This window comes from Penicillium maclennaniae (genome assembly GCF_028827695.1).
Source record: "Penicillium maclennaniae strain IBT 15551 chromosome Unknown utg000002l:1.0-2354659.0:1.0-2356205.0, whole genome shotgun sequence".
In the NCBI taxonomy this organism is placed as follows: domain Eukaryota; kingdom Fungi; phylum Ascomycota; class Eurotiomycetes; order Eurotiales; family Aspergillaceae; genus Penicillium; species Penicillium maclennaniae.
Window position 1 is genome coordinate 2,036,553 of NW_026623214.1, and position 25,794 is coordinate 2,062,346.

The window sequence follows — 25,794 nt, forward strand, 5'->3', positions numbered from 1 at the left end:
TCAATTCCGGCCTTGCCGCCTTATCAACTTGTCGCCTCAGGCTCAAAACCCGCGCTAACCAAATACAGATTAGCGTGGTCGCGAGACCGCGGGGATGCAGTCTTTTTTCTTGATCAGGAATAATTAGCTGATCCCTCCCCCCAGCGCGTTCCTTTTGATAATACGCGTCCGGCATTTACGATGGCATCTGAATCTCCCCGCAAATGTATCGGAGTGGATTGCTCAAACAACGCGGGTACTCTGCAATGCCCGACCTGCCTCAAGGCAGGCACCGACAGTTTCTTCTGCTCGCAGGACTGTTTCAAGCGCAGTTGGGTAGGTACTCTTGGATGACCGAGGCAGGTCATGCCCCCTTGGAGCGGGAAAATTTCAAGGCTAATTTATAACAGGCTGAACACAAAACCATTCACAAGAAGAGTAACTTCCTCTCCAATCTGTTCCCTCCGAAGGTAGTTTCTGAACCTGATCCAGCAACCGGCAACTTCAACCCCTTCCCTTCTTTCCAATTCACGGGTAGCTTGCGACCTGTCTACCCGCTCTCACCGAAGCGCACTGTCCCCACCTCCATTCCCTACCCCGACTACGCCAAGAATGGTATTCCGATCTCCGAGCAGCGCCTCTTCGGCCAGCGCAGCATCAAGATCTTGAACAAAGAGGAGCAGGAGGGTATGCGTATCGTCTGCCGTCTGGCCCGTGAGGTTTTGGACATTGCCGGGCGCGCAGTGAAGCCTGGTGTGACGACCGACTACATCGATGAGGTGGTCCACAAGGCTTGTCTTGAACGTGATGTAAGAATGGGCTCGAATCTTTGTTGTTGAGACAACACCACTGACGACAGGATTTAGTCCTACCCTTCCCCGCTCAATTACATGCACTTCCCCAAATCCGTCTGCACGTCCGTCAACGAGACCATTTGCCACGGCATTCCCGATCAGCGCCCTCTGAAGGACGGAGACATTGTCAATATCGACGTGACCCTGTACCATAAGGGCTTCCACGGCGACATCAACGAGACTTACTACGTCGGAGACAAAGCGCTTGCCAATCCCGAGGCGGTTCGCGTGGTCGAAACCGCACGTGAATGTCTGGACAAGTCAATCGAGTTGGTAAAGCCCGGCATGCTGTTCCGCGATCCTGGCAATGTCATCGAGAAGCACGCCAAGTCCCGCGATTGCAGTGTTGTCAAAACTTACTGCGGCCACGGTATCAACCAGCTCTTCCACTGCACCCCCAATATTCCTCACTACGCCAAGAACAAGGCCGTCGGCACCGCTAAGCCCGGTATGTGCTTTACCATCGAGCCGATGATCAACACTGGTACCTACCGCGATCGCACATGGCCCGATGACTGGACCAGCACCACTGCGGATGGCTCTTTGTCAGCACAGTTCGAGCACACTTTGTTGGTGACTGAGGACGGTGTTGAGGTTCTTACTGCGCGTTTACCGGATTCGCCTGGCGGTCCCGTCCCGATGCCCGCGGCGAACGGGAATTGACCATATTCATGAAAACTTGCATACATAGTCAGATACCAGTTGACCTGATTAGAGCATAACTTACGGCATGTCAATGCCTTAATTTTTATAGACCATGGCTCACACTCGTAGTAGGAATTGCCAATCTGCAGACCTAAGTTCTTGATATGCCTACTCACATAGAGTTCTTAGTTCTTGCTCAACTTCAGCATAGTTAGGTCGATGCTCAGCTCGATTGGGCCAATATTCATGTGTCGTATATGGCAAGTGGCGGTGGGACAACTGTTGAATTATTATTGTGATTGAAAGGCTGCGGTGCTTGCAAAACCCTGGATATGTTCGAATGTTGGCCATCTGCCAAAAGCGTAGAGGAAATTCACGAAGTAACGAGTAGGTGTGTATTTCCGGCATTGAGGGGGTTATCATCATCTATTAGAGTCTACTGAACTATGTCGTGCAAGCTTTGGGTCGCCCATATGATGCGGCTCTTCCGCACCAGACGAGCACCTGTGGACGGACGGGTACACTGGCCACGGCCGAGATGTAATATACTAGATAAGCTCTTGACTGGTGGTAAGGTACTATAATACTCAATTTTCGCTGTTCTGCTACTCTTGATCACGACGAATTCGTGGAAAACAGAGTCCGCATGCCTCGAAGCCAATGTGGGGCTCAATGCATGCTTGTAAGCTCTATAGATTGGATTCTTTGAACTGCAAAGAAGCTCTGTCCTCGTCTGGGGGTACAGATGGATCCACTCTGGGGTTTCATTCAAAGGACCCAGAATACCCCAGAAAAGCTGTAGTCCTCAAAAAAAGCAGATTTATGGTGACCCCACAAACATCACCGGGATGAAGCTTTTTGCGGATGGTTCTACAGCCCCACGTCAGCCCCTCTTCCACAAGAGCACCACTTTTTGCAGCTTCGGGTCGATTCCCCTTTTCTTTTCATTGTCAGTTGTTCTGGAGCGAGGTCATATTTTGATCCCACATCTTTGGAACAGTCAATTGTTGCTCCGTTGATTATCCGTAGCGCCGGCTATATTTCACATCATGGCCAACCAACTTCATAGCGCGCCGCCTTTCCGGGCCGAGCACTTGGGCTCATTGCTGCGTCCTCAAAATCTGCTGGAGGTTCGGGCTAAGATCCGCGACACTGGTATTTCCGAAGAGGAGGCCGGTCTGCACGCCGTCGAAAAGGAGGCTGTCAAGGACGTCGTCCAGCTGCAGCGGGACCTGGGATTCAAGGCTATCTGCTCGGGCGAGTTCAACCGCACCCGTTTCTGGGGTCTGACGTGGGATGAGTTTGAGGGTAAGTCATAACACATCTTGCGCTTAATCATCGCTAAATAACGTTCAGGAACTATCCGTCTGGAGGATGCCGATGCATCCATGTTCCGCCTTTACCATCCCGACGTTGTGAGTCTGATCGAGCAGGACCGCAAGGTCATGCCCGGGGACTCAGTAATTGCTGGCTCTAAGCTCTCCTGGAGCCCTGAGAAGTGCGTCTCCAACCTTCACGAGCTGAAGCTCGTCCAGGATACCACCCCTAAGAGTGAGTGGGGTAACATCAAGCTGACCATGATCACGCCCGCTTGGTTCCACATGCGCTATAAGCAGGGCAAGGCTTACACGCCTGAGGCATATGCCAACGACGCCGAGTACTTCCAGGGTGTTGCCGAGGTGTACCAGGCCGAGCTGGACGCTCTGTACAAGGCTGGTCTCCGCAACGTCCAGTTCGACGACCCCGGCATGGCATACTTCTGCTCCAACGCCTTCCGCAAGGGCTGGGAAGAGGACAAAGACAACATCGGCAGCGTCGACGACCTCTTCGATGCGTATATCAAGCTGTACAACGACTGTTTGTCCAAGGTCCCCGCAGACCTGCATACCGGAATTCACTTGTGCCGCGGTAACTTCATCGGTGGCCGCCACTTCTCCGAAGGCTCCTACGATATCATCGCCAAGAAGCTGTTCGAGAACCTCAATGTTAACACATTCTACCTGGAGTACGATACTGAGCGTGCCGGCGGGTTCGAGCCCCTCAAGTTCCTGCCCAAGAACAAGAACGTCGTTGTTGGCGTTATCAGCACGAAGCTCCGCGAGCTAGAGGATAAGGAAGCCATGAAGGAGCGCATTTACAAGGCTGCTGACTTCGTAGCCTCAGGGAGCGGAGAGACCCGCGAAGAGGCGCTGAAGCGTGTTTGCGTCAGCCCCCAGTGTGGATTTAGCACCCACGAGAGCGGATACCCGTTAAGTTTGGAGGACCAGAAGAAGAAGCTGGGTCTTGTCCGCCAAATTGCGGACGAGATCTGGGGTGAGGCGTAGAGTGATGGCGGCCTCTTGATGTGACACGACAATGCAAGATTTTTCTGGAATTTCAACAGCGACGGGAAACTTTGATGTGACACGGTGGTTTGTATATAGGGGTTCAACAGATGTACTCAGCTGCATGGACAGCATGTATTCATGGAGAGATTGCAATGAGATGAAGTTATAAAAATTGGGAAATGGGGTCTGCCAAGGTCCCTGGAGCACTAAACTTCAATGAGAAAGAGGGGTTGGCATCGGTGACCCAGGCATGGTGTGAAAATATAAATCATGCGGAGGTATGTTGAGCATCTCAGAATACATTCTTCAATAATTTCACAGTGCTATTAAGTTCAAAGATTATCCGACAAGGTACCACAGCCAGGACATTACAGAGTTGATAACCCGCCCAGGGATCCCTTTCCCTCAAAGGTTGGGAACCAAGCGTTTGACACTCTGGTCTAGACAAAAGCAAACCATTTCTTGCTGTCTTGTTGGTCTTGTTATTCTTGTGGCTGCCCGAAAATTCTAGGCAGAGGTAGGCAGAATCGCGCTAGTTGATTTTGGAAACAAGGAGAGTACTCAATGAAGAGGCTCAAGCTCGACTTGGCGCGGTCATGTTTCGCGAGTCACAGGCTTTTAAGACAGGCCGATCCCGCGCTGTATTCTATTCACCATTCTCCTAAGACCAAGACATGTTCAACCTATTTGGAGAGGACCGGGCGCCAGAAAAGCCTCTGTCGTCCCTGTTGGCTGCCGTGGATGCCGAAGATGTGGACACGGTGCGCCAGTTAGTCCCCACAGCAGACCCTGGTGATCTCGCCGCGGCTCTGTGCCGATCCTGCGAGAAGGGCAAAGTCACTGTCGCCCATGTTCTGATAGAAACCGGGAGGTGTGATGTCAATGCCGCGGACGATGGCGTGACGCCTCTGTTTTCAGCTGCAAAGGCTGTCGAGCCCGCCATTGTTCGACTCCTCTTGAGACATGGCGCAGACGTCACCGTCAAATCCGGTATCAAGCGAGGAGAATTGACAAACCTTTCAAATTTGCCTATTCACGGCGCGGTGTGTGATCTGCGACACCTGCAACATGTGAAAGATCAGTCTTGCTTCGAGGAGGTACTCCAGCTGCTGTTGGACGCCGGGGCCGACATCAATTCGCAGGATACCAACGGCGAGACCGTGCTGCTTTATTGCTTGCACTGGGATTCGGAGCTCGTTTCATTTGTGTTGCGTGCGGGAGCAGATCCTAATATTCAGGATAAGAAAGGCTGCGTGCCTCTGCAATTCTTTCACTCGCCTCAAGATCATCCGGATCGATTCAAGCTCCTAATGGAGCATGGAGCTCGCTTGGACATCGGTGAAAAAGTCAACGGTGAAACGCCACTGCATGGCTTTGCGACCAAATGTCAGCTGGGAGATCTCTCCCTGTTCTTGCCATATGTATCGGACTGGCACATTACCGATACGATGGGAAATACACTGCTTCATACCGCCGTGAGGAGACACCGCCACGGGAGTCCCACCGTCGCGGCACTTTTGAGGCTCGGGCTGAACCCGAACCAGAAGAATCACGATGGTAAACAGCCTATCCATATGATCAGTGGCATTGGAGACAGTCTAGTGGAGATACTGGACGTCCTCTGCGCGGCTGGTGCAGACCTTGAGGCCAGGGATCACTCTGGACGCACGCTACTCACAAACTCTATGTCTGGATATGCCAGTATCAGCTCTCGCGAGTTGATACCACTTCTAATCAGTCGCGGAGCTGATATCAATTCCCGGGACTTCAAGGGAGATGGCATGCTTACCTATTTGATCGAGCCTCACAAATTCCACTCTCAGCATCTGGACATCTTGTTGAAACTTGGGGTTGATCCCAATCTGGAGAACTATGCAGGAGACACCTTTTTACACCAATTGGCAGTCAGTTTCGCTACAGTCCAAGATGACTCCTGTTACTTGGCCATGTTAAAGCTCTTGAAGATTGGCCTTTCCCCAGCCCATCCTAACTTCCAGGGCCGGACGCCACTGCATGCTCTTTGCAGTCAGACCTCGGAGTTTCATTTTATCGCTGCTCCAGAAGAAGGCAAGTGCGCTATTGACCTGCTGCTTGATGCAGGCTTCACTACCGCCTTAAATACTCCTGACAATCAGGGTATCCGACCTATCCACCTAGCTGCCACGACCTCTGATATCCTGGTCAGCAAGTTCATTGCCAGAGGAGCTGATACTGCCGCAACTACGAAAGATGGCCGAAACTTGCTACATATCGCGTCCACCGCTCGCCAAAGCAACATTGTAGGACTGCTGTTAGATCACTACACATCGTTGAATATGCTGTCATTGGTCAACGCACAGTCGGAAGACGGCCGGAGCCCCCTTCATGTGGCATGTTCCTCTGGAAGGGTGGAAACTGTGAATCTGCTTCTTGCTCATGGAGCGGATGCCCAACTCCGAGACCAACACAAGAAAACTGCGATGGACTCAAGCTCTAGCTTCATACTCGAGGATCGACTCTGGAAAGACGCTTATGGCCAGGAGAATCTATTCCGTCTCCTATCGGCAGCGGGCGTCCTCGCAGATGATGATCGACGGCCACGAATGCATGATACCAAGTCGGGTAAACAAAGCGAGAACCCCAAGAAGTTGGGATGGAAGGGAGAGATAACCTCCGAAGCTTCGAGTCTCGGCACTCGTGCCATTGTGCGGGCGCTGGCGCTACATGGTGGGCTTTTGGAAAAGACGGGATACGGGATTGGTCCAATGTGGCACGCGACAGAGGCTGGCGATGAGGAGATGGCCGTCGAGTTAGCCCGTATATCCGAAGAGATGGGTATCAAGCTCGAGGATTATCGCTCCTTCGACACTCAACGCTTGCTGTTGCGCTCGCAGCACCTTCCAGGTCTATTCAAGGAAGAATTTGACAGCCCTATTGATATGGACAATGAAGTGCTTTCAGCGGTCTTAGCCGGTCATCCCGAGGAGCTTGCTCAAACTCTGGAAGGTAATGCCGAGATTGTGAGAGATGGCTCTGCCATGCCGGGTATCTTGGTCACACTCGCTCGATGGGGATACTCTGAGCTCTTTGAAAGAATCGGGAGAATCATGCCCGAAAATGGCTGGATCGATGGTGGAAGCAGGGATTACAACGGCGAGCTAATCCCGAACTTGCTGGCTGCCGCTCAGCGAGAGCTCCCTAACCTAGACATGATCAAGTTGATCGTCGAGAAATTCCATGCAAATGTCAATATTGTTTTCAAGGACGGCATGGTGACCAAACCAAAGGTCTACTACCAATCCGCAATGGCTACCAGAAGAGGATACCAAGCCGGTGATACGATCCTTCATCACCTGGCCCAAGGCACTCATTGGTGGCATGCAAAAGCTATTCAGTACTTGCTCCAAAAAGGCGCTGATCCTAATGCCCGCAACGCCCAGGGCAAGACACCGTTGTGCAAAGCTATTGACATCTCCGAGAGCCTTCAACAACTGGAAATTGTGAAATGCCTGCTTGAGGGCGGTGCTGATCCAAACCTCACTGCCAACTGTGGCTTCTCGCCGCTTGCCATGTCTGCCTATAGCACCCAGTTATCTAACCTCCTGATCGAGCACGGTGCCTATCCGTCCCAGAACCACCCTATGGAGCTTTTCGTGGCGTTGTACTCCTTCAACTCTGAAGTCGTCTCAAAACTCCTTGCCACGGGCTTGGACGTGAACAACACGACCCTATCTGACGCCCAGCCACATTGGCATACCCACCGATTGCAGAAAGTCCCTCAAATCAAAACTCTTGTTCTACGGCCAATTCACTACATCGCTATGTTTCCCTTTAACGAGTCAAACAGCCGCGCCAACGCTATCCGCATGATCAAGTGCCTGCTCGCCCACGGCGCTGACCCATTCCTACCCTGCGACACGGACCAGTTAATCTTGCACGATCTTTTCACCGAAGGGGGCATCATCCAGCCCTGGCTTGAATTGCCGGACCTTGACCTTGAGCGGCAGGATCCTAAAGGCCAGACACTCATTCTGGCGGCCGCAAGGTGCCAGACTGGCACACATTCGTATGGGTGCAAAGTATCCATGTTCCCATTTTACGGCGGTAGTATTGAATCGCTGCAGTGGGGGGGAGGGCGATATTACGCGTGCGATGGCACTTTATGAGAAGGGGGCTGATCTGACGGTCGTTGATCACCAAGATAATACTGTCTTTCATCTTTTAGCGGCTTCGAGGCCTTCTAATAAGTTTGCGGAGGGGGAATTCCGGAGGACAGTGAAGTTGTTTATGAAGAAGGTTCCTGAATTAGTGGAGAAGAGGAACCTTGAGGGGAAGACGGCTCTCGCCATTGCGGAGGAACAGGGGATTGAGTGGGCGAAGGATTTGTTTGGAAATTTTCAACAAAGATAGAATTTCCAGAACAATCTGATCTCTTCACTTTGATGCTAAAATTACCCAGAATACCTTGTTTTGTCATATACGCTCCTGTTGCTAAAAGCTCCTTTCACCACCTCGGGGATGCTAGAAATGTTGCGGGGCTAAAGATCGGAAGAACTCCGAACGATCATCACTCATGCAAGGACTTGGCCAAGTGGGGAAACGGCAGGGCAGATATAGCTCATTGGGAGAAAGGGAAAGATTCCCCTGGGCATGCATCATTGAAGAGTCTTGGTGATTTTGTGCTTCCCCAAGTCCCCCGTTCCCAGAGACTCCAAATAAAAGATTCCTTGCCCCTTGACGAATCTTGGCTCCTACTATACTCACGGCTGTCTATTTGAATCTAAGTAGAGCGAGAAACGCATCCCTTGATCAAAATGCCTCTTAAGACTCTTGCGCTTGCGACTGTCATGGCTCTAGGACATTCATTCATCCCGCTAGTCGACAGTAGCAGCTTGCCTGCGCAGGCTCAAGTGATCGACCAAAGAGCTTTCAATGTCTTGAATGCGACTCAGCCACCCATTGATTTTAGTGCGAAAAGTGTATGTGAAACAGTGTTCCTTGGACCCGTCTCCTCGAAATTAATCCCACAATGTACATCACAGCTTTTTGTTCCGCCAGGACACACTGAAGAAAGTCTGACGAAGCGCCCATTCCACGTGTACGACGATGAGTTCTTGAAGATTATCGGAGGCGCTCCAACACTCACGCGGATTGCGCACTCACCCAAAGACCCTCTATTTCACGAGGCGGTTGTATGGTATGACATACATAACATAGCAACACGCGTATCAGGACTAATTTGAATCCTCATGGCAGGTCAAAAGAAACAGAAGAAGTCTTTTTCGTCCAGAACGCAGGCGCCAAAAACGCCAGCACTGGTCTCAAGAAGTCGGCCATCATAGAAAAAATCTCTCTAGTAGAGGCAGCTGCTGTTGCCAACAAGTCGGATGCCGTAGGCCTGGTGAAAGTTACTACGATCCCGTCATCGCCTATGGTGATCAATCCGAATGGTAAGCTAAGATATCGCATATCATGAGATGCGACGGGTTCCTTTTGACTGACTGACAAAACCTAGGGGCAACAAACTATCGGGGCCAGATCGTCTTCACTGGGGAAGGCCAAGGCAATGAAAGGCCTCCGTCTTTGTGGCTCATGAACCCACGCAAGCCATACAATACCACCGGTTCGTAAATTTCTCCCAATGTGAATATGTAGGGCCGATAACTAATCCTAGTATTCTTTTTAGTCCTGCTGAACAATTACTTCGGTCGTCAATTTAATTCCTTGAACGACGTAGTCATTCACCCGAAGAATAAAGACATCTATTTCACCGACACTATTTATGGATATGTGCAAGATTTCCGCCCTGCTCCAGGGCTGCAGGACCAAGTCTATCGATTCAATCCTGAGACCGGTGCCGTCACGATCGTGGCGGATGGGTTTGATCACCCTAATGGTATGTCCTTGGAAGCCCTCACATTTTATGTAGGAATAGACTCATTTATCTTTAAAGGATTGACCTTTTCACCGGATGGTGACTACGCATATGTTACCGATACCGGGATCGACAATGGCTTTTTTGGTCTGAACTTTACTCGGCCCGCTTCGATGTACGCTTTCATATTATCCTCCATGAACCTCATTGTTCATTCGAGGTGAAGGGTGCTAACTGCATTTGAACAGCTATCGCTTTGACGTGAAAGCCGATGGAACGTTCGAGAACCGCAAGACTTTCGCATTTGTGAACTCTGGTGCACCAGACGGTAAGTCACAAGTCGTATGAGATCTGCCCGACTCAACTACTGGGGTCGGGTTAATAAGAAATCTCACATTCTGACATCTTATGTGCTTTCAGGTATTCATTGTGACTCTTGGGGCAATATTTACGCTGGGTGTGGCGACGGCATTCAAGTCTGGAACCCATCAGGCAAGCTCATTGGTAAAATCTACGTTGGTTCCACCTCGGCGAACTTCAACTTCGCTGGGAAGGGCCGAATGGTCATTTGTGCTGAAACAGACCTCTACTATGCGACTTTGGCTGCCGCAGGAAATTATGTTGAGAGTGAGATGTGAAGAAAAATACCTAGACAAAGACAATAGGTATTTAAAGCTCTCAATTATGGAATCTCGTGTTTTGTATTCTGTCCGTATAGTGTCCACTCCAAATGACTAACTCGTTCATTCCAATCTACGGCATCGATTAGGGTGGTTTCTGGGTTCTCCCAAGAGACCTGGTCTTTGCAAGGTCACACGTGAACGCCCGATGAGACTGTTATCGGTGCCCAAGGCTGAAACTGCAGTAGAGCAGATCAGCGAGTGACCGAACTACACCGGGTAAATTAGCCAGCGAGCCTCCTGACCAAGGAAAAAAGAGGGATCAGAGTGATAGAATATAATTCAATTGCCCAAAATAGCTTCCCATTCTCGCGCCCTAGCCTGGATAGTAGCAGCAAGAGGGAAACCAATCAACGTTTCCAATCCCAGTGCCAGGCCAAGGGAAGAGAAGTTTTAATAAAACCTTGTAACGAGTTCATTATTGCGGGTATTCGAATCGGTGTGTTGAGCTATTCTGGGGCAAACAAGCTTCCATCTCTGTCCGGTGATCACCGTGATCCCTGCTCATTTTGCGGGGGTGGCTCGAAAAAGTACAAGGTACCCTAGGAGGGGTACTGGAATTGGCACGGACATCAACTGAGGTCTGACGTGGCGAACTCCTCCACGAAAACAACACTTGCTTCCATCAAAGGATGCTCCGATTCAAGTTGGGGCTTAAATCAGCTCTTCGGGGTGGAGTTGACGGAAGGAAGGTGTCGGCTTCAATATACTGTCTGGGGAGTACGAAAGACTAGGCAGCTATGTTTGTGTCCTACAATTGGCACTGCTTGGTCGGGAGTGAATACAACGTTTGCATATACAGTCAGACAATAAATTAAATAATAATGTTCCACCTCAGGAGCTTAGGTACATAAAAAGCTAACTGTGTGTCGTATATTGATTGTCAATGAGCAAATTGAGATTCTTCGTTTATATTGATCTCAAACCAGTCTGAGTAGGCCACCTCGGGTATATGCTCGCATCTAAGGGAGAGCAGCCGGGGTGTAGGCCTGGTCGGGCTTGACAACCTTTCCAGCAGCGAGCTGGCTGTCGGTGTAGGCGGGCCAGATAATCTGGCGGGTCTGGCCGTTGACGACGGAGAGGGTAGTGAAGCCATTGCCCGGGCCGAACTGGCCGCTCCAGCCAGAAGTGATGGTGTAGTCACCACAGGTGACAGGGCCGCCATTGGCCTGGGAGGCATCGGTGGCCTGGACGACGTAGGTGCAAGAGGTAGCAGCATCCGTACCGACTTCAATGCCGAAGGTCCAGGTGCACTTGGTGTTGGCGCCGTTGCAGGTGCGCTTCATGTTCTCGATGGTCCACTGAGGACCGGCGGCCATCATGGACTTGGCGGCCGTCGGGGCGGCCATGACGGCCGAGGAGGCGAGGAGGGCGGTGGAAAGGAGGATCTGAGTGAGCTGCATGATGGCAAATTGTAATTGTTGAAGGTAGTAATAAAGAGGCTATGATTATTGTGGAATGGTGTGCTTGAATTCGAGGATGGAGCGAGAGTACCAAGGTATTTATGGCTTTCCCTGAGCCTCTTCAGCTGAGGCCCCCATCTTGGCACCATCATGGAATATACATCATAGCACAGAGAGCTCCCATGACTACTCCACCATGATGTCTTGAAATAGATGCTGCTAGAAATTAGTGAATGTAACAGTGCAAGCGGAACAAGTAGCAGATACTCCACCGCGTGCTGTCTCACTCAGGTGTGAGACATCGGCCCGAGGCGGTGTCGAGTTTGTGGTCTGCCAACTCTGCATCGCTACAGCACATAATATGCACCAAGTAAGACACATTCAACACCAGACGAATCGGATATGGAGTGCCTTAGCTTGGCCACCCCGTATATGTGCTCATCTGGGACCACATGGTGTCGATCAGTTGCCAGGCGGGGAAATTGGGGACTCAGGCGGAACTGGGGAAAGCCACTGATGAATCCGGCTGTGGATGATCGGGCTGGATTTAGATACAACTAGCGCCAAACGGGTTAAGGGACTTTGCCACTCAGGGCTCGACGCGGGAAACGGACCTGAACTGATCTTGAGGCAACGACAGAACAAATCAGGCCTTCCACGGAGGTCAGTCCCACGTCCTCCTTCCTTTCGATTCGATTCCGGGTAGGACTGAACTTGCATGATCGACAATTTAAGAGGCCTGAAGATGGGATGCCCGAAAGATGCCTCACAAGCGACACATCAGTTGCACATTCACGTGCAGTCCCGTAGACTACGAGACCCCCTGGTCGGACAATAAATCCCACTCTCATGAAAGCTTCACAAAGCTGTGTAGAAACCCACTGTCGGACAAGAGATCGATTTCTTCAGGCATACTTACCTACCCTCAAGATCAGCCGGAATGCTTCATGGATGCTATTCCTCAACGCGTTGGCACAATCGCTAGTTAAATGACTTGCTCAAGGTATACACACAAAATCTAAATTTTGGTTCGGAGAATGAGTGTCAACCATGTCGTCGGGTCAAAAATGCGTCTTTTGGAATACGATGTTAATTGATCGATGATGAACTCATAGACGCCTCTCTCTCTGGCCATGTTTCACCGAATCATCCTAATGAGCAGGTGGCCATCACATTATACCGTAGTTTTCATGGTTGAGATCCAAGATCACATCTTTGCATCATGCTTCCATCCCGGCATGTCCGCAAGATCCTTTGCCGGGGCACCGCGTCTAGATCGAAGAGCGTCACCCCTGGTCTCCATCTCCATGCATCGGCCATATCTTGCGACAGAGATCCCTCCAAAAGCTCGACAACATGTTTTCCGATGTTTGGCAGCAGCTTGAAAGAATGGCTTTGGAGTAGTGAGTTAGCGAAAATTGTGATCATAGGCTAACACTTCACTAGGTGTCATAACACAACTCACCCGCTGTCTCCAGTGGCCAAAATGAAGTTCTTCCACTTCGGGTGCTCGCAAATCAACAAGTTGGCATCGGCTGTATCTGTGCACCAGCACATTGTCCGGTTGAAGAGCTCTTTTTCCTTGAAATTCGGCAAGAATCTTGCGATCGCTTTCCGTATAGTGATTTCCGAGGCGTCCGGGTAGGTATCTGTGGGATGTTTGGCGTGAGATCGAGGTACGGATATCATCTCGGGAGATGTGGCTCCGTAAGGTTGATGCTGTTTGAATCGAGAGAATCCAGGAAACTCGTCGCAGACTTTGATGACCCCATGCCTGAAAAGGGTCACTTAGCATGGTTGCGTTCGCGATCGGGGCCTTACTTACTCATTGGGCTCAAAGAAGAACCCATATTCACCATCATAAACGACGGGCGCGTTCTTGTACTCTTTCGCTTCTCGGGGCGTGAGCTGAATGTGGGCAAACACCCAGGCCTGATGTTCCCATGAGTGACTACTTGATATTTGCTCGTTCTCGGCGCTTCTTGACTTACCTTTGAGACACACTGATCTTCCAAGTCCACCAAAGTTGGACTCCAAGCACCAGCGGCCAAGACAACCTTGTCAGCAAAGTATTTGGTTCCGTCTGTGGTTTCGACTCCAATGCAAGTTGTTCCATCGGCTGCGAAAAGAGGCTGCTTAAAAGTCCCGGCACTAAAAGGTCACGTCAGTGAATGCCAAGCTGGGTTTCAATGGTCCTCACAAACCCTCCAAACCCAAATTTGACACCTTGGTCCTGAAGGAAAGTTCCGATCGCGTTGATAGCCTTGGCTGCAGCAAGCCAGCCTCCATCACTGCAAAACAAGCCTTTCCACCCCTAAAGATCGGAGTATGGTGAGACTTAAACATGGACGACGTACTTGTGGTCTAAAAAATTACCTTGACTTGCTCCCGCGTGAAGTTTGGTGCTTTAGCCAGGATCTCATCTTCGGTTTTCAACCAAAGGTTCCTCTTTTCCAACCCTATGCCCGCATCGAGCAAGGTTTGATACTTCCGTTCAAGATTTTCGATGCCCTCCTTTGACGACGAACAGTCAATCTACTGTTATCTTAGCATTGAGACGATTTCTCCACCTTTAGTGTCAGCTGCTGCTCTTGAACTCACCATGCCAACTTGGTGGAAAAAGGGCTTAAAGAAGTCGTCGTTCTGCCACATGTCGAGGGATTCCAGCGAAAGCTGCAAGTCAGGCCCATTGCGCAACCGAATACCCATTATCTTGTTGAGATCATGGCCTGCAGATTGCGGTGATGGGATCTTGTATACATCAAGGACAGTGATGTTCGAAGGAGTGTATCCAGAGCGAATGAGGTGAAGCGCTGTTGAGGAACCGATCGTACCACCTCCTCCGACCACAACGACTTTTGTGTCTGCACGAGATTGAGCCATAACAATGATGTGAATTTCCACAAAACTCTGCGAGTGTCCAATATACTTTCAAACAGCACAGTCTGGAAGGAGTCTAATCGACAGGATCAGTCTCCGGACCAGTCTAAGAAGTAATCCTTAGTTAGGAGAGAACTAAGATTCATAAGTCGTGGGTCATTCGACGCGACCGGTCATGGCATGTCATACGAGACGCCAAGTCTAAGTCGAGGCCTTCACTGATAAGTATCAACTTGAAATTCCAATTCCAAGATAGAAGGTCTTTATCACGAAGGGGTCAGATACGGATGAGTAACCGGAACAATCGCGATTGGTGCATTTTCACCCACGTATCGCCGAAACTTGCGAAACGGAGACTAGCGCGTCGTTCCTTCGTGTGGACCTTCCTCTCAGTCGACCCCACGATGCCCTCAAGCATGAAATTGACATTTGTAGAATGTGGGGTAACAGATCCTCCATCGGATGCCAGGTTTGGAGAACTTCGGGGTCACGAGATAAGCCTAGCGTGGACCTTCCATTGATTCAAAGGCACTCCGTGATAGATCACCCTTGCAGGCCGTGCGGAGTGAATCGACCGTCCATCTGGCCTCGAGAGTTTCCGAGGTAAAGAGATAAGATTGGTTTATAGTCAAAGGTATAAATAGAGGCAACTGGAATGCACCCAGCTCGGGCTCTGCTTCTGAGTCACTCATACCCCGTTGCAATTGTACATATCTTTCATCATGACGGACTCAAAGACGGCCATGTCTAAGACGCACGATCATCTTCGTGAAGTGACAGACCATGAGGCCGATATCGCTCATGGCGTGAATATGGAGATATACAGGGCGACGGTCCCGTTATGGAAACGGATATGGCAGCACAGCTTGACGCAGATGATGCTGTTGAGTGTCCAGGCATTTTGTGGACCAGCCATGGCGGATGCAATCACGGGTGGGTGCTTCACTGAGTTTCTTAATTATCGTGGTAGCTAATTGAATTTATCCAGGCCTGGGGGGTGGTGGTCTTGCAACCGCCAAGGTGTCTAACATTTGTACTGCAATCACATACGCCCTTCTTGCGATCGGTCTGTTCTCAGCATCTCTCAACAAATATCCCTAGTGTACTAATGGGGTCTTCGCCAGTCTGTTTCATGGGTGGTCCGATTGTGAACAAGATCGGTGTGAAGTGGGCCCTCGTTTTGGGCGCAATGTCCTTCCCAATTGAAGGATCGGCATACTACTGTAATAGCAAGTTTGGAAATCAATGGGTGGGTGATGAGGCTTCTTATCGACATGCTCACGCAGTTCGATTTATCGTTCGAGACTTTTTTTTACTGATGAGGGCCTGCAGTATCTTATTCTGAGTGGTGCCATCAGTGGCATTGGAACTGCTTGCTGGTATGTCGCTGAGGCTGGAGCTATCATGACACTTGCCCCTTCCGGCGCTCGTGGGAAGTATTTGGCTCTGTGGATTGTGTCGCGCAACCTCGGACAACTGGTCGGAGGTGCAATCAAGTAAATGCTTCCTGTTATCACGAGATGAGCAATGACTGACAAGTTCATATTTTAGCCTTTCGAAGAATCATGAGAAAGGAGTCGAGGGTGGAGTATCTCCCGATACCTACATCGCTTTCGTGATCATTGAATCTCTCGCGTGAGTATACTGAGAAATATGGATTGCCACGCAAATGCTAATTGTATTTCCCAGTCTACCTTTTGCATTACTCATAACTCCTTTCGAAAAGGTTGTCCGATCCGATGGTACCAGGATTGTTATTTCGGAAACCCTTTCCACCAAGATGGAGATGAAACGTATTTTGAAGACCATGACCTCGAAACTCGTTGTACTTTCAGCCCTCTGGGCATTGTGGTCGTTTTTCTACAGGTACGATACAGTGGTACTCGTCATCTCCATGTGAAAGATTAATTTAACATTTGTGATAGTGGCACTTGGAGCACCTACCTAGCGACCTACTTCTCCGTCCGCGCCCGCGCTCTCTCATCTCTCATTTCGCCTTTCTTCTGCATGTGAGTTTCAAAATCAACTCTCCCCATGTGCATCATCTGACACCACTTGTATCAGTGTGGGCTGCTTCGGGCTTGGATTTATCCTTGATATGAAGAATCTCAGTCAGCGCCGCCGGGCCCAGATCGGTCTCTTTACAGTCGTCATCCTCAATGTTGGGGTGTATATTTGGTCCATCATTATGCAAGTCAAGTTTAACCACCATAATCCGGGTCACATTGATTGGCAAGATGCAATGTACCCGTCTGCTTTCTTGCCATATTTCTTTGTGCAGACCACTGGCCCGTTATCGCAGTCGTACATGTATTGGCTTCTTTCCTCTTTTGCCACGGACGCCCAAGGTCAGTATCTCAGCATATGAACGAATGACTGTTCAATCTTGCTCATTCGCTAATTGTTACTATAGAAAACGTACGAAATGGCGCTGCATTCCGATGCATTGAAGCGATTGGACAAGCCATCTCTTACGGCATGAATACTCAGACAACAAACAACCCTTCTCGTTGGATTGTAAGTTGCCTCAACTTACCTCCATCTCATGCCATGCTGACTGACTGATCTTCTAGTTGTGTGACATTTGGCTTACTCGGAGCGGCTCTGTATCCCATGATTATGCTTGTCAACACGACACCAGACCGCATTCCTGCCGATGTAGTTGCCGAGGAGCAGGATGCTGCTCTTGAGAAGATTGAACATTTGAAGGTCTCTAATCAATCAGCATTCAGTACTCCAGTTTAGTGCTGGCAGACATGGCCTCAAATTATACGCTACAACCTCAAATTAAGACCTATAAATACACAAGATCTATGTGGAATTTGACTTCGAAACCTAAATAAGCGCTGGGGATAGGCGTTTGGGCTACCCCTTACTGTGTCCCTGTTCACCTGACTCGAACAAAGATAAGAAGACTATACAATCCAACGCCATACCGCGTCGGCCTGTCTGCGGAAGTAGGACGAGCCATTGCCGACGCCGGAGGGCCCGAGGGCGTGAATGCAGTGATACTATTGGCTCTGTCGGCTTAAGTGAGGGGATGTTTATCTCCACGTGATTTAATTCGAGCTGCGAAAGAAGTAGGCGCTTTTCGCTGATTTCTTTTCCCTTGACTCACGAGATACTCCATATTCCGATTTTCAAGTATTCGGGGACGTACTGTTATGGCGCCTGCGCGGACTCACGATGAAACATCCCCGTTGCTGGGGGATAGCAATGGCAATGCGTCAAACGGACTCATTACCAATCGCGATGAGGAGCAGCCGGCGAACATTGTGCAGTCTACGGACGAGCAGGCCAAAGACCCTTTCCCGGATGCACGAAAGCAACTGAGGTATATTCTCCCGGCTATATCAATAGGTGTATGTATTTCTCAATTCTGCCGAATGCTTACCAGCTCGGCTCCTCCGCAGTATCCTCAGCTGACGATGATAGTAGATTTTCCTGTCGGCGGCAGACCAGACGATTATTATGGCCAGTTATGGCCAGATTGGCAGTGACCTGAAGGCTCTTAATCTGACCAGCTGGATTGCGACTTCATACTTTTTGACTCTAACCTCGTTCCAACCGCTGTATGGCAAGCTGAGCGATATATTTGGCCGCAAGGCCTGCTTACTCTTTGCGTACGCCATCTTTGGAATTGGTTGTCTGTTCTGTGGACTCGCACGTAACATAAATGAGCTCATCGCAGCACGTGTATGGCGCATCCCACGATCCGCATTTGACATTGACCCGGGTCATGACTGACAATACCATTTAGGTATTCCAGGGCATTGGTGGCGGTGGTATGACCACCGTTGTCAATATCTTGATGAGTGACCTCGTTCCCTTGCGCGATCGAGGGGTCTGGCAGGGGATCGTCAATATCATCTACGCGACTGGGTCGGCTACTGGCGCGCCTCTGGGCGGAGTCCTTTCGGATTACATCGGCTGGCGTTGGTATGAAATAATGAATCTCATTCTTCACGCATTAGTACGTGTCTGACGCAGTTATGTAGGGCGTTTCTGGCCCAGTTCCCACTTTGCATCCTTGCATTCATCGCTGTATCTATGATGCTCAAGCTTCCGGACCGCGAAGATGTTCACTGGAGAACCAAACTACGTCGCATCGACTTCCTCGGAGCCATTGTCCTGGTCGGGGCCGTCTTTGGGTTCCTGTTGGGCTTAGACCGTGGCAGCAATGTGTCATGGAAGCTGCCCTTGACAATCGTCTCTTTGGGTGCCTCGGTCATCTTATTCATCGTTTTCGTTCTGGTGGAGATCTACCAGGCAGCCGAGCCTTTCGCGCCTGGTCACATCATTTTCGACCGCACACTCTTCTCTCTGTATTGCTGCAATTTCTTCAGTTTCGGTGGCTGGCTCGCGGCGCTCTTCTACATCCCACTATACTTTCAAGCAGTCGATGGAGTCTCTGCCACCATCGCTGGGCTACGCCTGCTACCCAGCATTTTGGCTGGCGTAAGTGGCTCGGTTTTTGCCGGTCTGCTGATGAAATGGACTGGAAAATACTATTGGCTAACTGTTGCGGGCTATACGTCTCTAACACTTGGTTGTGCTTTCATCTTTTTTTTCTCCAGAGGCCTTGTGGCCAGTACAGTACCAATAATAATCGGAATGACCATGGCGGCATTTGGAAACGGCATCGGTGTTACCACAACCCTGATTGGCTTGAGTGAGTTCTTCTAAACGTCGTATGTTCTGTTATCTGCAATATTTGCTAAAATTTACTCGCAGTCTCCAATTCTGCTCCTGAAGATCAGGCTGTGGTGACGGCATGCTCATATCTCTTCCGCTCCCTAGGCTCAGTGATCGGACTGTCTCTGTCCGCGAGCGTTGTCCAGCAACTCCTGAGGGAACGACTCCGATCCGACTTGCACGATAGCAAGAACATTGACGAGATCGTCAATGGTGTGCGAGAAAACCTCGATTATATCAAGAACCTGGATCCAGATATCGCCCAGATTGTGCGCAACTGCTATGGCTGGTCGACAAACAAAGGTTTCGGCTTTATGGTCGTTGTAGTATTTTTTTGCGCTGCTCAGTGCTTTCTTCATGCGCGAAAGCAAGCTTCATCGCTAATCGCGAGAGAACAAATAAGACTCTCTTGCTCTTGATGTCTCTGCGATGATCAAAAATGGCATGAGAGGCGGGATGTGTAGATCTGCCCAGTTGGAGAAAAGCTAGATTGTCTATTAAGAGCATATAGAACTCGAGGAAAGGAAAAACATTGCATCCAATAACATCTGATCGGATACCTGATAACAGTAATTTATCAAACGTCGAGCTCTGCGCAATGCGTTGAGTTGCATGCATTTGATGACACCTTAAAGCTGGGGCTCTGGCCCCGTGATGTCTTAAGGTCTAGTCTGACCCGCCGAATTCCCCGTATCTGTCTCATCTTCAACTCGCACCACCCGACACCCACACAGAATTGAGTGTGTGCGGCATCTCCATTTTGAATAGTATTTTTGACAATGACCATTATTCATTCACAGTGACCGCATTCTTGCAGCTTACAGCAGCGCGACCTTCGCAATGGCCGAGCCGCGCTCGGGGCCGGTCTCGTTGACACGATATCGGCCCATCCTCTATCTCTTCACAGGTGTCGCAGCTGCCTATGCTCTCCTTTACATCCATAACAACGTCATTTCACCGCATACTCCACACTCCTCCCTCCGACGCCGAGGCGCCGTACGCCGGTCAAGACGACCTGACGCCGAAGAATCAGGGCTCGTGGACACTCCCTCATACCGAGCCATCACACACCTGGAACAGCTCGAACGTCAGAATGGTGTGTACGGGACATTCCGCATTGAAACGGAAGACGGGCGACGGGTTGAAAGTGGACTACTTCCGTCGCTGCTCGCAACGCGTGATCAGCTGATGGAGGAGGTTGGTGTACCGCCAGCTCACGCCGAGCGCATGCGTGAAATGATGGAAGATACATTTCTCGAGTCCTTCCTTGCCCTTGACTTCCCCGCCGCGCACACCCTTCCCGAGAATAGCGCCGAGCGGACGTACTTGACGGAGCAGCTTCAACAGCGAGGCATCTCCCGGGCAGGCATCGAGCGAGCGCTGATCCGGTTCAACGGCGACGAGAACTACGGCACCGAACTTCGTCGGCGGCGACAAAATGGCGAGCGGGTCACACTTTCGACTTCAACCTTCCCTGATGTGTCCGCGCCGCCCCAGAATAGCGAGGGCCCGGAGGCAGCGGGCGATGACCAGAGCGTTTTCTCCTGGAGAGAAGGGAACAACGATACCTCGCCTACCCGGGAAGGTCAGAACTTGCTCAACTTGCTCTACCATATCGCTGAGGACCAGGCGAGGAGAGATGGCTATATTCATCGTGGAGTGACGTGCAACAGCTGCGGTGCCATGCCCATTCAGGGTATTAGGTATCGGTGTGCTAATTGTATCGACTATGACCTGTGTGAAACTTGTGAGGCCATGCAGGTGCACATCAAAACTCATTTGTTCTATAAGGTCCGGATCCCTGCTCCATTCCTGGGCAATCCGCGCCAGTCTCAGCCAGTGTGGTATCCAGGAAAGCCTGCAATGCTTCCCCGCAGCCTGCCTCGTCCCCTTGCGAAGCGCTTAATGAAGGAAACCAGCTTCGAAAATACCGAGCTCGACGCGCTGTGGGACCAGTTCCGCTGTCTCGCCAACTTTGAGTGGGCAGATGATCCCAATAAGCTTTACATGGCCATCGATCGCAAAACATTTGACCGGTGCTTCGTCCCAAACACGTCTCTTCGACCGCCTCCTCCTAGTCTCATCTACGATCGCATGTTTGCATTTTATGATACCAACGGTGACAACCTCATCGGATTCGAAGAGTTCCTCAAGGGACTGGCCAGTTTGAACAACAAAAGCATGATGAACGCTTACAGCGTGTGTTCCGAGGGTATGATATTGACGGTGATGGCTTCGTCGAGAGGAAGGATTTCCTCCGGGTATTCAGAGCTTACTACGCTCTCAGTCGTGAACTCACCCGTGATATGGTTGCCGGTATGGAAGATGACTTCCTCGAAGGCGGAGCTCGGGATGTGGTCCTTGGTAGTCAACCCATTAGCTCTGCATTTCCAGGCAATATTCCTGCGGGAGATGTTTCGCGAACCGGTGAAGGCAAGCGTGTCAATCAGAATGGTGATATGGAAGTTGTCGACAACGAGGGTATTCTACGACAGGATGCCGCCGATCTCGGTGACCGACACCAAGTTATAGGTGAAGCTACGGTACGAGAGCAATTTGGTCGAACGAGGCCATTGTTCCCATCCACGATTCGCCTACCTGCGACCGCCGAGTCCGGAAACCGTCGGTCTAATCACAGGGCGAATGAAAATGGTGAAGATGACGTTGAAGATGAAGACCCTACTGATTCCGATGAGTCTGGATCGTCTGTCGCCAGTGGCCATTGGCCCCCTCCGGAGCACATCCATGAGGAAGACATAATCGACGCCCTTGGAACGTATGTGCCCCCTCAGGAAATCAACGACCCCGTCGACAGAGCTCGTATCGTGACAGCTGTATATAACAGAATGCGTGATGATGATCAACGACGAATCGACGAAACCCGCCGGAACGGTATTGACGAGCGTTGGAGACGCCGTGCATTTTACACTGACGAGGAAGACGGCGCCACTGCTCCTGCTGGATATGAGCATGACCCGGCTTTTGACGATGATATGAGCGACGAGGAGTCTATGGAAGAAGAGCCTCTCGACTCACATCCGCCGTCGCCTCGCTCGCGATCTTCTTCCAAGGTACGGTTCCAGGACGATCTCACAGATGACTACGACGTACGCTCGAACCCATCAACGTCTTCTCGTAGCATCCCTGTTGGTGAGCGATGGGGTGGTTTCGAGATTCCCGAGGTTGAGAAAGACGTCGGCAAGGAAATCTTGTACCAGGTCACACAGCAAGGCTTCAACGAGCTACTCGACATTCTTTTCAAGCAAAAGGAAGATCTTCTCATGGAGGTCTTCCGCACCCGTGCTGACCGCAAATTTTGGGCCCATGAAATTGAGCTCTTGGAAAAGTCAGGACCTATCAAGCCGGAGGAGCCCAAGGAAGAGGACCCCCAGCATCCGCGCAATGAGGAAGAGCTCGAGGATATAACACGAAATCAGTCTCTGGACAATCTCTTGCAACGAGCTGGTTACGCCGTGCAGAGTCCAACTCTAGAGCCTGTCACCCTAAGGCCGGTGTTGGAACCAACGTCTCCTCGGGCTTTAGTTTCTGATGACGATGTTCGGCCAACACATCTTGCTGATCCTGAACATGAAGACGGTATCGGGCAAAGCCATACCTTCGAGGACCAGTCCGACACAGCCTCGGCTACCAGCTCTGATGCCGATGATCGAGCTCTGGCCTCCGATGCTGATTTCTCTCGTGACTTCTCTGGCGCGGATGAACATGGGGACATGATCCACGAAAACCCCGACTTTGATCCAACTCTCCCTCAATTCCGTCCCGAATTTGACGACGTGCTCCATCCACGCCTCTCATTCCAAGCGGAGCCTGCGGTAATGGAAGCTCCAGCAGCCGATACGTCCCCTCGCACCAATAACCCCGACCTCCCCGACCGTCTCCGTCTCGAACCAAACAGCACTATCTCCCTCCCTGCACCCTCTTCTCCCCATTCTTTATCTCCCGAAGCCGAAGCCACAGCCCCAAAGCCTCCTCCTTCACCCATGCAGCCACTTCCCCGCCGAAGTTTGCCGGTCTCCCTGAGGAGAAGTCTAGCCCGCGCAAGCCCCCCGCTCGCATTTTGGCTCGCTGGGCATACCTGAATCAGGTCGAGCGCGAATCCAAGGAGCGCGGCGGTAGTGGTGCCAGACTCAATTTCGAGGAGTTCTCACGTCGCATGGCGGCTGACAAGGGACGTCGATTGGCATTTGTAGCGAGTTGGATTGAGATGGCAAGTTTTTGATCGGTTAATCCAAATGGCTGGACTTGGCCTACCCTTGTATATTACCTCTGTAAATTAACACTGGTCTTTGGGACTATTTTCTACACTTATCTCATACATGTATATGTAGTTGGCAGATAACACTCTTCGCTGATTGATAGACTGGCGAAACATCGACACCCTTTCCTTGGCTCGATGCTTCCGAATCCAGTTCTAAATTAAATTGCGTTTCCCGCTGGGTAGGAGACAGGAAGATCTGAAAGTGGGAAGTAAGTTCAAATAAATTTACATTGCGGATACTCTGGCCGTGGTCACCAAGTTTAAGACTCAATATACTAGCAACACGGGATACTGAGACGGTCGGCAAAACTTGGAGTCATTGCATCGTGCACTTTCCTTCTCATGGCTTTATGGATTGACCGATAATGTTTCGTAAATCAGTGCCAGTTCAGCCGCCCTCCTGAGACGATAACAGGCCCCCTAAGAAGACTCGTTGGTGTAGATGGACAAAGACGCGGGATAATCGCTATCACTGCCACACGCTTTGTTGTAATCTCCGGAATAACTCGTCTCGCTGCTTCAAGAAATCATGGAACTGCCCCTTCGCACAGCTTCCACCCGGACCATCGCGGCAGTCCACCAATGGCTGTGGACCAGCATTATTCAAGATCCTATAGTACTCACCGTCATCGAATCCATAACTCTCGCATGACATCTTCTCAATAGCGATATTTGTGAGGAATGGAAGAATCTGACTACTCTTCCAGGCACGGTTGTAATTGATCTTGTCCTCCGGCATGGTACTATTCACGTTGTTCGCTCCAGTATACGCGCTGTTGTTGTAAAGTCCGAGTGCGGTAATGACTGTGGGCGGCAGTTCACGATGCGTGAAGGAGATGTATAGCTCTTGTGTCGATGAATCGTCGTCAAGCGCTGCAACACTGGCATTCAACCACGGGAATCCGAGACTGGGGGAAAGCTCTCGACCGTAACCGGTGTTGTGGAAGTACATTATGTCATTGGCGTACTCGAATCTGAGCCATTCGTCTGACGTGAATAGGTTCAAAGAGCAGAATGGCGAAGAGCCTCGAATGACTGTCTCATAGCCGGAGAGCTCGAACATGCCAGTGATGTCATCTTGGGTGAAGTTGAAAGTGCGTGCTTGAGCGTTGAGACGAGCGATGATGGGCTTCGTGTAAACTTCTCCAAATGCCTAGATTGTCAATATTGTTGGTTGGTAGGGAGAAAGGGAAAGAACATACCGATGACTGATCACTGCCGTATGAAGAGCTATACGCAGAGCAACCCTCGTAGGGTGTTAAGGAATCAGCGCCCGCCTTCTTGCTTTCCTCGACTTGAATCAGGTTGACGGAGCTGGTATGGTTGCCGGTGAATCCCGAAATAAAGCTTTGTGCACTCTTCATTGTTCGCTCCGCAGTCGATGACCAGACCTTCGTGGGAGTCTTGAGATGGGCATAACTCTTCTGTAGACTTCTACCCAGCGACCGCGCTTCTTGCATACCAACACGGGTGAGTTTCTCCAGATGCGCTTCGGTTACCGGCGCGGTCCAATTCGACAAGAATCGGAGTGTGCTAGTTGATGACCAATCCTGGGACGTATTTTGCAGCTTCTTCACGAAAGGTCCAAGGTAGGATTCGTAGTCAAAATCATTGGCGTAGATGGCAGCATGGCGGACGAGATAAGCTGCTCGAGTGACATTGCATCCTTGGGGAGGAGAAGATTCGAGGGGAGGATCATGAGGAACAAAGTAAGGTGCGATGCCAGCGGAATGTTCCAAAGGATTGAAGCGGTAGGAAGTGGCTAGGATGGGGGCAACAAATGCCAAGAGGAATTGGGGATGCATTCCGCTGCTGTCACAAGAAAGAAGGGATCAATGACCCACGAGAGTAAATTCTAATTTTCCAGCTGAAGATGCGATCGAGTATAAGATCGTCCCTGAGCGATTATAAGGTAGTTCCTGAACCATGCAACTATGTCATCTTTGTTTAGCCGCAAACAGGGAAACTCAATTGACGTAGTTCTTGGCGATCTAGACTTTCAAGGTTTCAGGCAGCCTTGGCAGATTCAGCCTGTTTAATTGGATATACGTGGAAATGGAGTATCCACTATCTATGTTTGGTGATCAGCAATTCAGTACTGGACAGGGTGACCAAGGAATAGATGTAGGTTTCCTCACCACCCTATTCTTTTAATTAAAATAGCGTCGCATTACTAGACGGTCAGCCAGTTCTTCTCA

The 25,794-nt window shown here is 50.5% G+C and overlaps 9 protein-coding genes across 9 annotated transcripts; 6 read left to right on the plus strand and 3 right to left on the minus strand.

Moving 5' to 3' along the window:
* Window positions 1-180: 180 nt before the first annotated feature.
* On the plus strand, window positions 181-1,496 carry N7477_001991 (methionine aminopeptidase MAP1; the record flags this gene model as incomplete). The annotated part of the gene is made up of 3 exons (XM_056963654.1): window positions 181-315; window positions 390-788; window positions 846-1,496. The coding sequence occupies 3 exons, from the start codon at window positions 181-183 to the stop codon at window positions 1,494-1,496; spliced, it is 1,185 nt and encodes a 394-aa protein (XP_056826573.1).
* Window positions 1,497-2,527: 1,031 nt separating this feature from the next.
* Window positions 2,528-3,802, plus strand: N7477_001992 (cobalamin-independent methionine synthase II family protein; the record flags this gene model as incomplete). The annotated part of the gene is made up of 2 exons (XM_056963655.1): window positions 2,528-2,786; window positions 2,835-3,802. The coding sequence occupies 2 exons, from the start codon at window positions 2,528-2,530 to the stop codon at window positions 3,800-3,802; spliced, it is 1,227 nt and encodes a 408-aa protein (XP_056826574.1).
* Window positions 3,803-4,479: 677 nt separating this feature from the next.
* Window positions 4,480-8,194, plus strand: N7477_001993 (uncharacterized protein; the record flags this gene model as incomplete). Its single annotated transcript, XM_056963656.1, has 2 exons — window positions 4,480-7,850; window positions 7,909-8,194. 2 exons carry the CDS (start codon window positions 4,480-4,482, stop codon window positions 8,192-8,194), a joined length of 3,657 nt encoding a protein of 1,218 aa, XP_056826575.1.
* Window positions 8,195-8,598: 404 nt separating this feature from the next.
* N7477_001994 (SMP-30/gluconolactonase/LRE family protein) lies at window positions 8,599-10,297 on the plus strand (the record flags this gene model as incomplete). The annotated part of the gene is made up of 8 exons (XM_056963657.1): window positions 8,599-8,763; window positions 8,827-8,981; window positions 9,041-9,234; window positions 9,300-9,407; window positions 9,471-9,680; window positions 9,738-9,834; window positions 9,908-9,987; window positions 10,080-10,297. 8 exons carry the CDS (start codon window positions 8,599-8,601, stop codon window positions 10,295-10,297), a joined length of 1,227 nt encoding a protein of 408 aa, XP_056826576.1.
* Window positions 10,298-11,301: 1,004 nt separating this feature from the next.
* On the minus strand, window positions 11,302-11,742 carry N7477_001995 (uncharacterized protein; the record flags this gene model as incomplete). Its single annotated transcript, XM_056963658.1, has 1 exon — window positions 11,302-11,742. The coding sequence occupies one exon, from the start codon at window positions 11,740-11,742 to the stop codon at window positions 11,302-11,304; it is 441 nt and encodes a 146-aa protein (XP_056826577.1).
* Window positions 11,743-12,949: 1,207 nt separating this feature from the next.
* N7477_001996 (NAD(P)/FAD-dependent oxidoreductase) lies at window positions 12,950-14,625 on the minus strand (the record flags this gene model as incomplete). Its single annotated transcript, XM_056963659.1, has 7 exons — window positions 12,950-13,013; window positions 13,208-13,516; window positions 13,568-13,674; window positions 13,734-13,893; window positions 13,947-14,056; window positions 14,119-14,277; window positions 14,344-14,625. 7 exons carry the CDS (start codon window positions 14,623-14,625, stop codon window positions 12,950-12,952), a joined length of 1,191 nt encoding a protein of 396 aa, XP_056826578.1.
* A 719-nt stretch (window positions 14,626-15,344) lies between these two features.
* On the plus strand, window positions 15,345-17,367 carry N7477_001997 (uncharacterized protein; the record flags this gene model as incomplete). The annotated part of the gene is made up of 10 exons (XM_056963660.1): window positions 15,345-15,555; window positions 15,611-15,688; window positions 15,747-15,871; window positions 15,955-16,118; window positions 16,174-16,257; window positions 16,312-16,488; window positions 16,548-16,631; window positions 16,687-16,970; window positions 17,036-17,131; window positions 17,222-17,367. 10 exons carry the CDS (start codon window positions 15,345-15,347, stop codon window positions 17,365-17,367), a joined length of 1,449 nt encoding a protein of 482 aa, XP_056826579.1.
* A 419-nt stretch (window positions 17,368-17,786) lies between these two features.
* N7477_001998 (EF hand domain protein) lies at window positions 17,787-23,417 on the plus strand (the record flags this gene model as incomplete). Its single annotated transcript, XM_056963661.1, has 8 exons — window positions 17,787-17,984; window positions 18,061-18,318; window positions 18,383-18,561; window positions 18,621-19,294; window positions 19,357-19,643; window positions 19,988-20,061; window positions 20,118-21,516; window positions 21,567-23,417. The coding sequence occupies 8 exons, from the start codon at window positions 17,787-17,789 to the stop codon at window positions 23,415-23,417; spliced, it is 4,920 nt and encodes a 1,639-aa protein (XP_056826580.1).
* A 648-nt stretch (window positions 23,418-24,065) lies between these two features.
* Window positions 24,066-25,401, minus strand: N7477_001999 (putative histidine acid phosphatase; the record flags this gene model as incomplete). Its single annotated transcript, XM_056963662.1, has 2 exons — window positions 24,066-24,749; window positions 24,799-25,401. 2 exons carry the CDS (start codon window positions 25,399-25,401, stop codon window positions 24,066-24,068), a joined length of 1,287 nt encoding a protein of 428 aa, XP_056826581.1.
* Window positions 25,402-25,794: the final 393 nt, after the last annotated feature.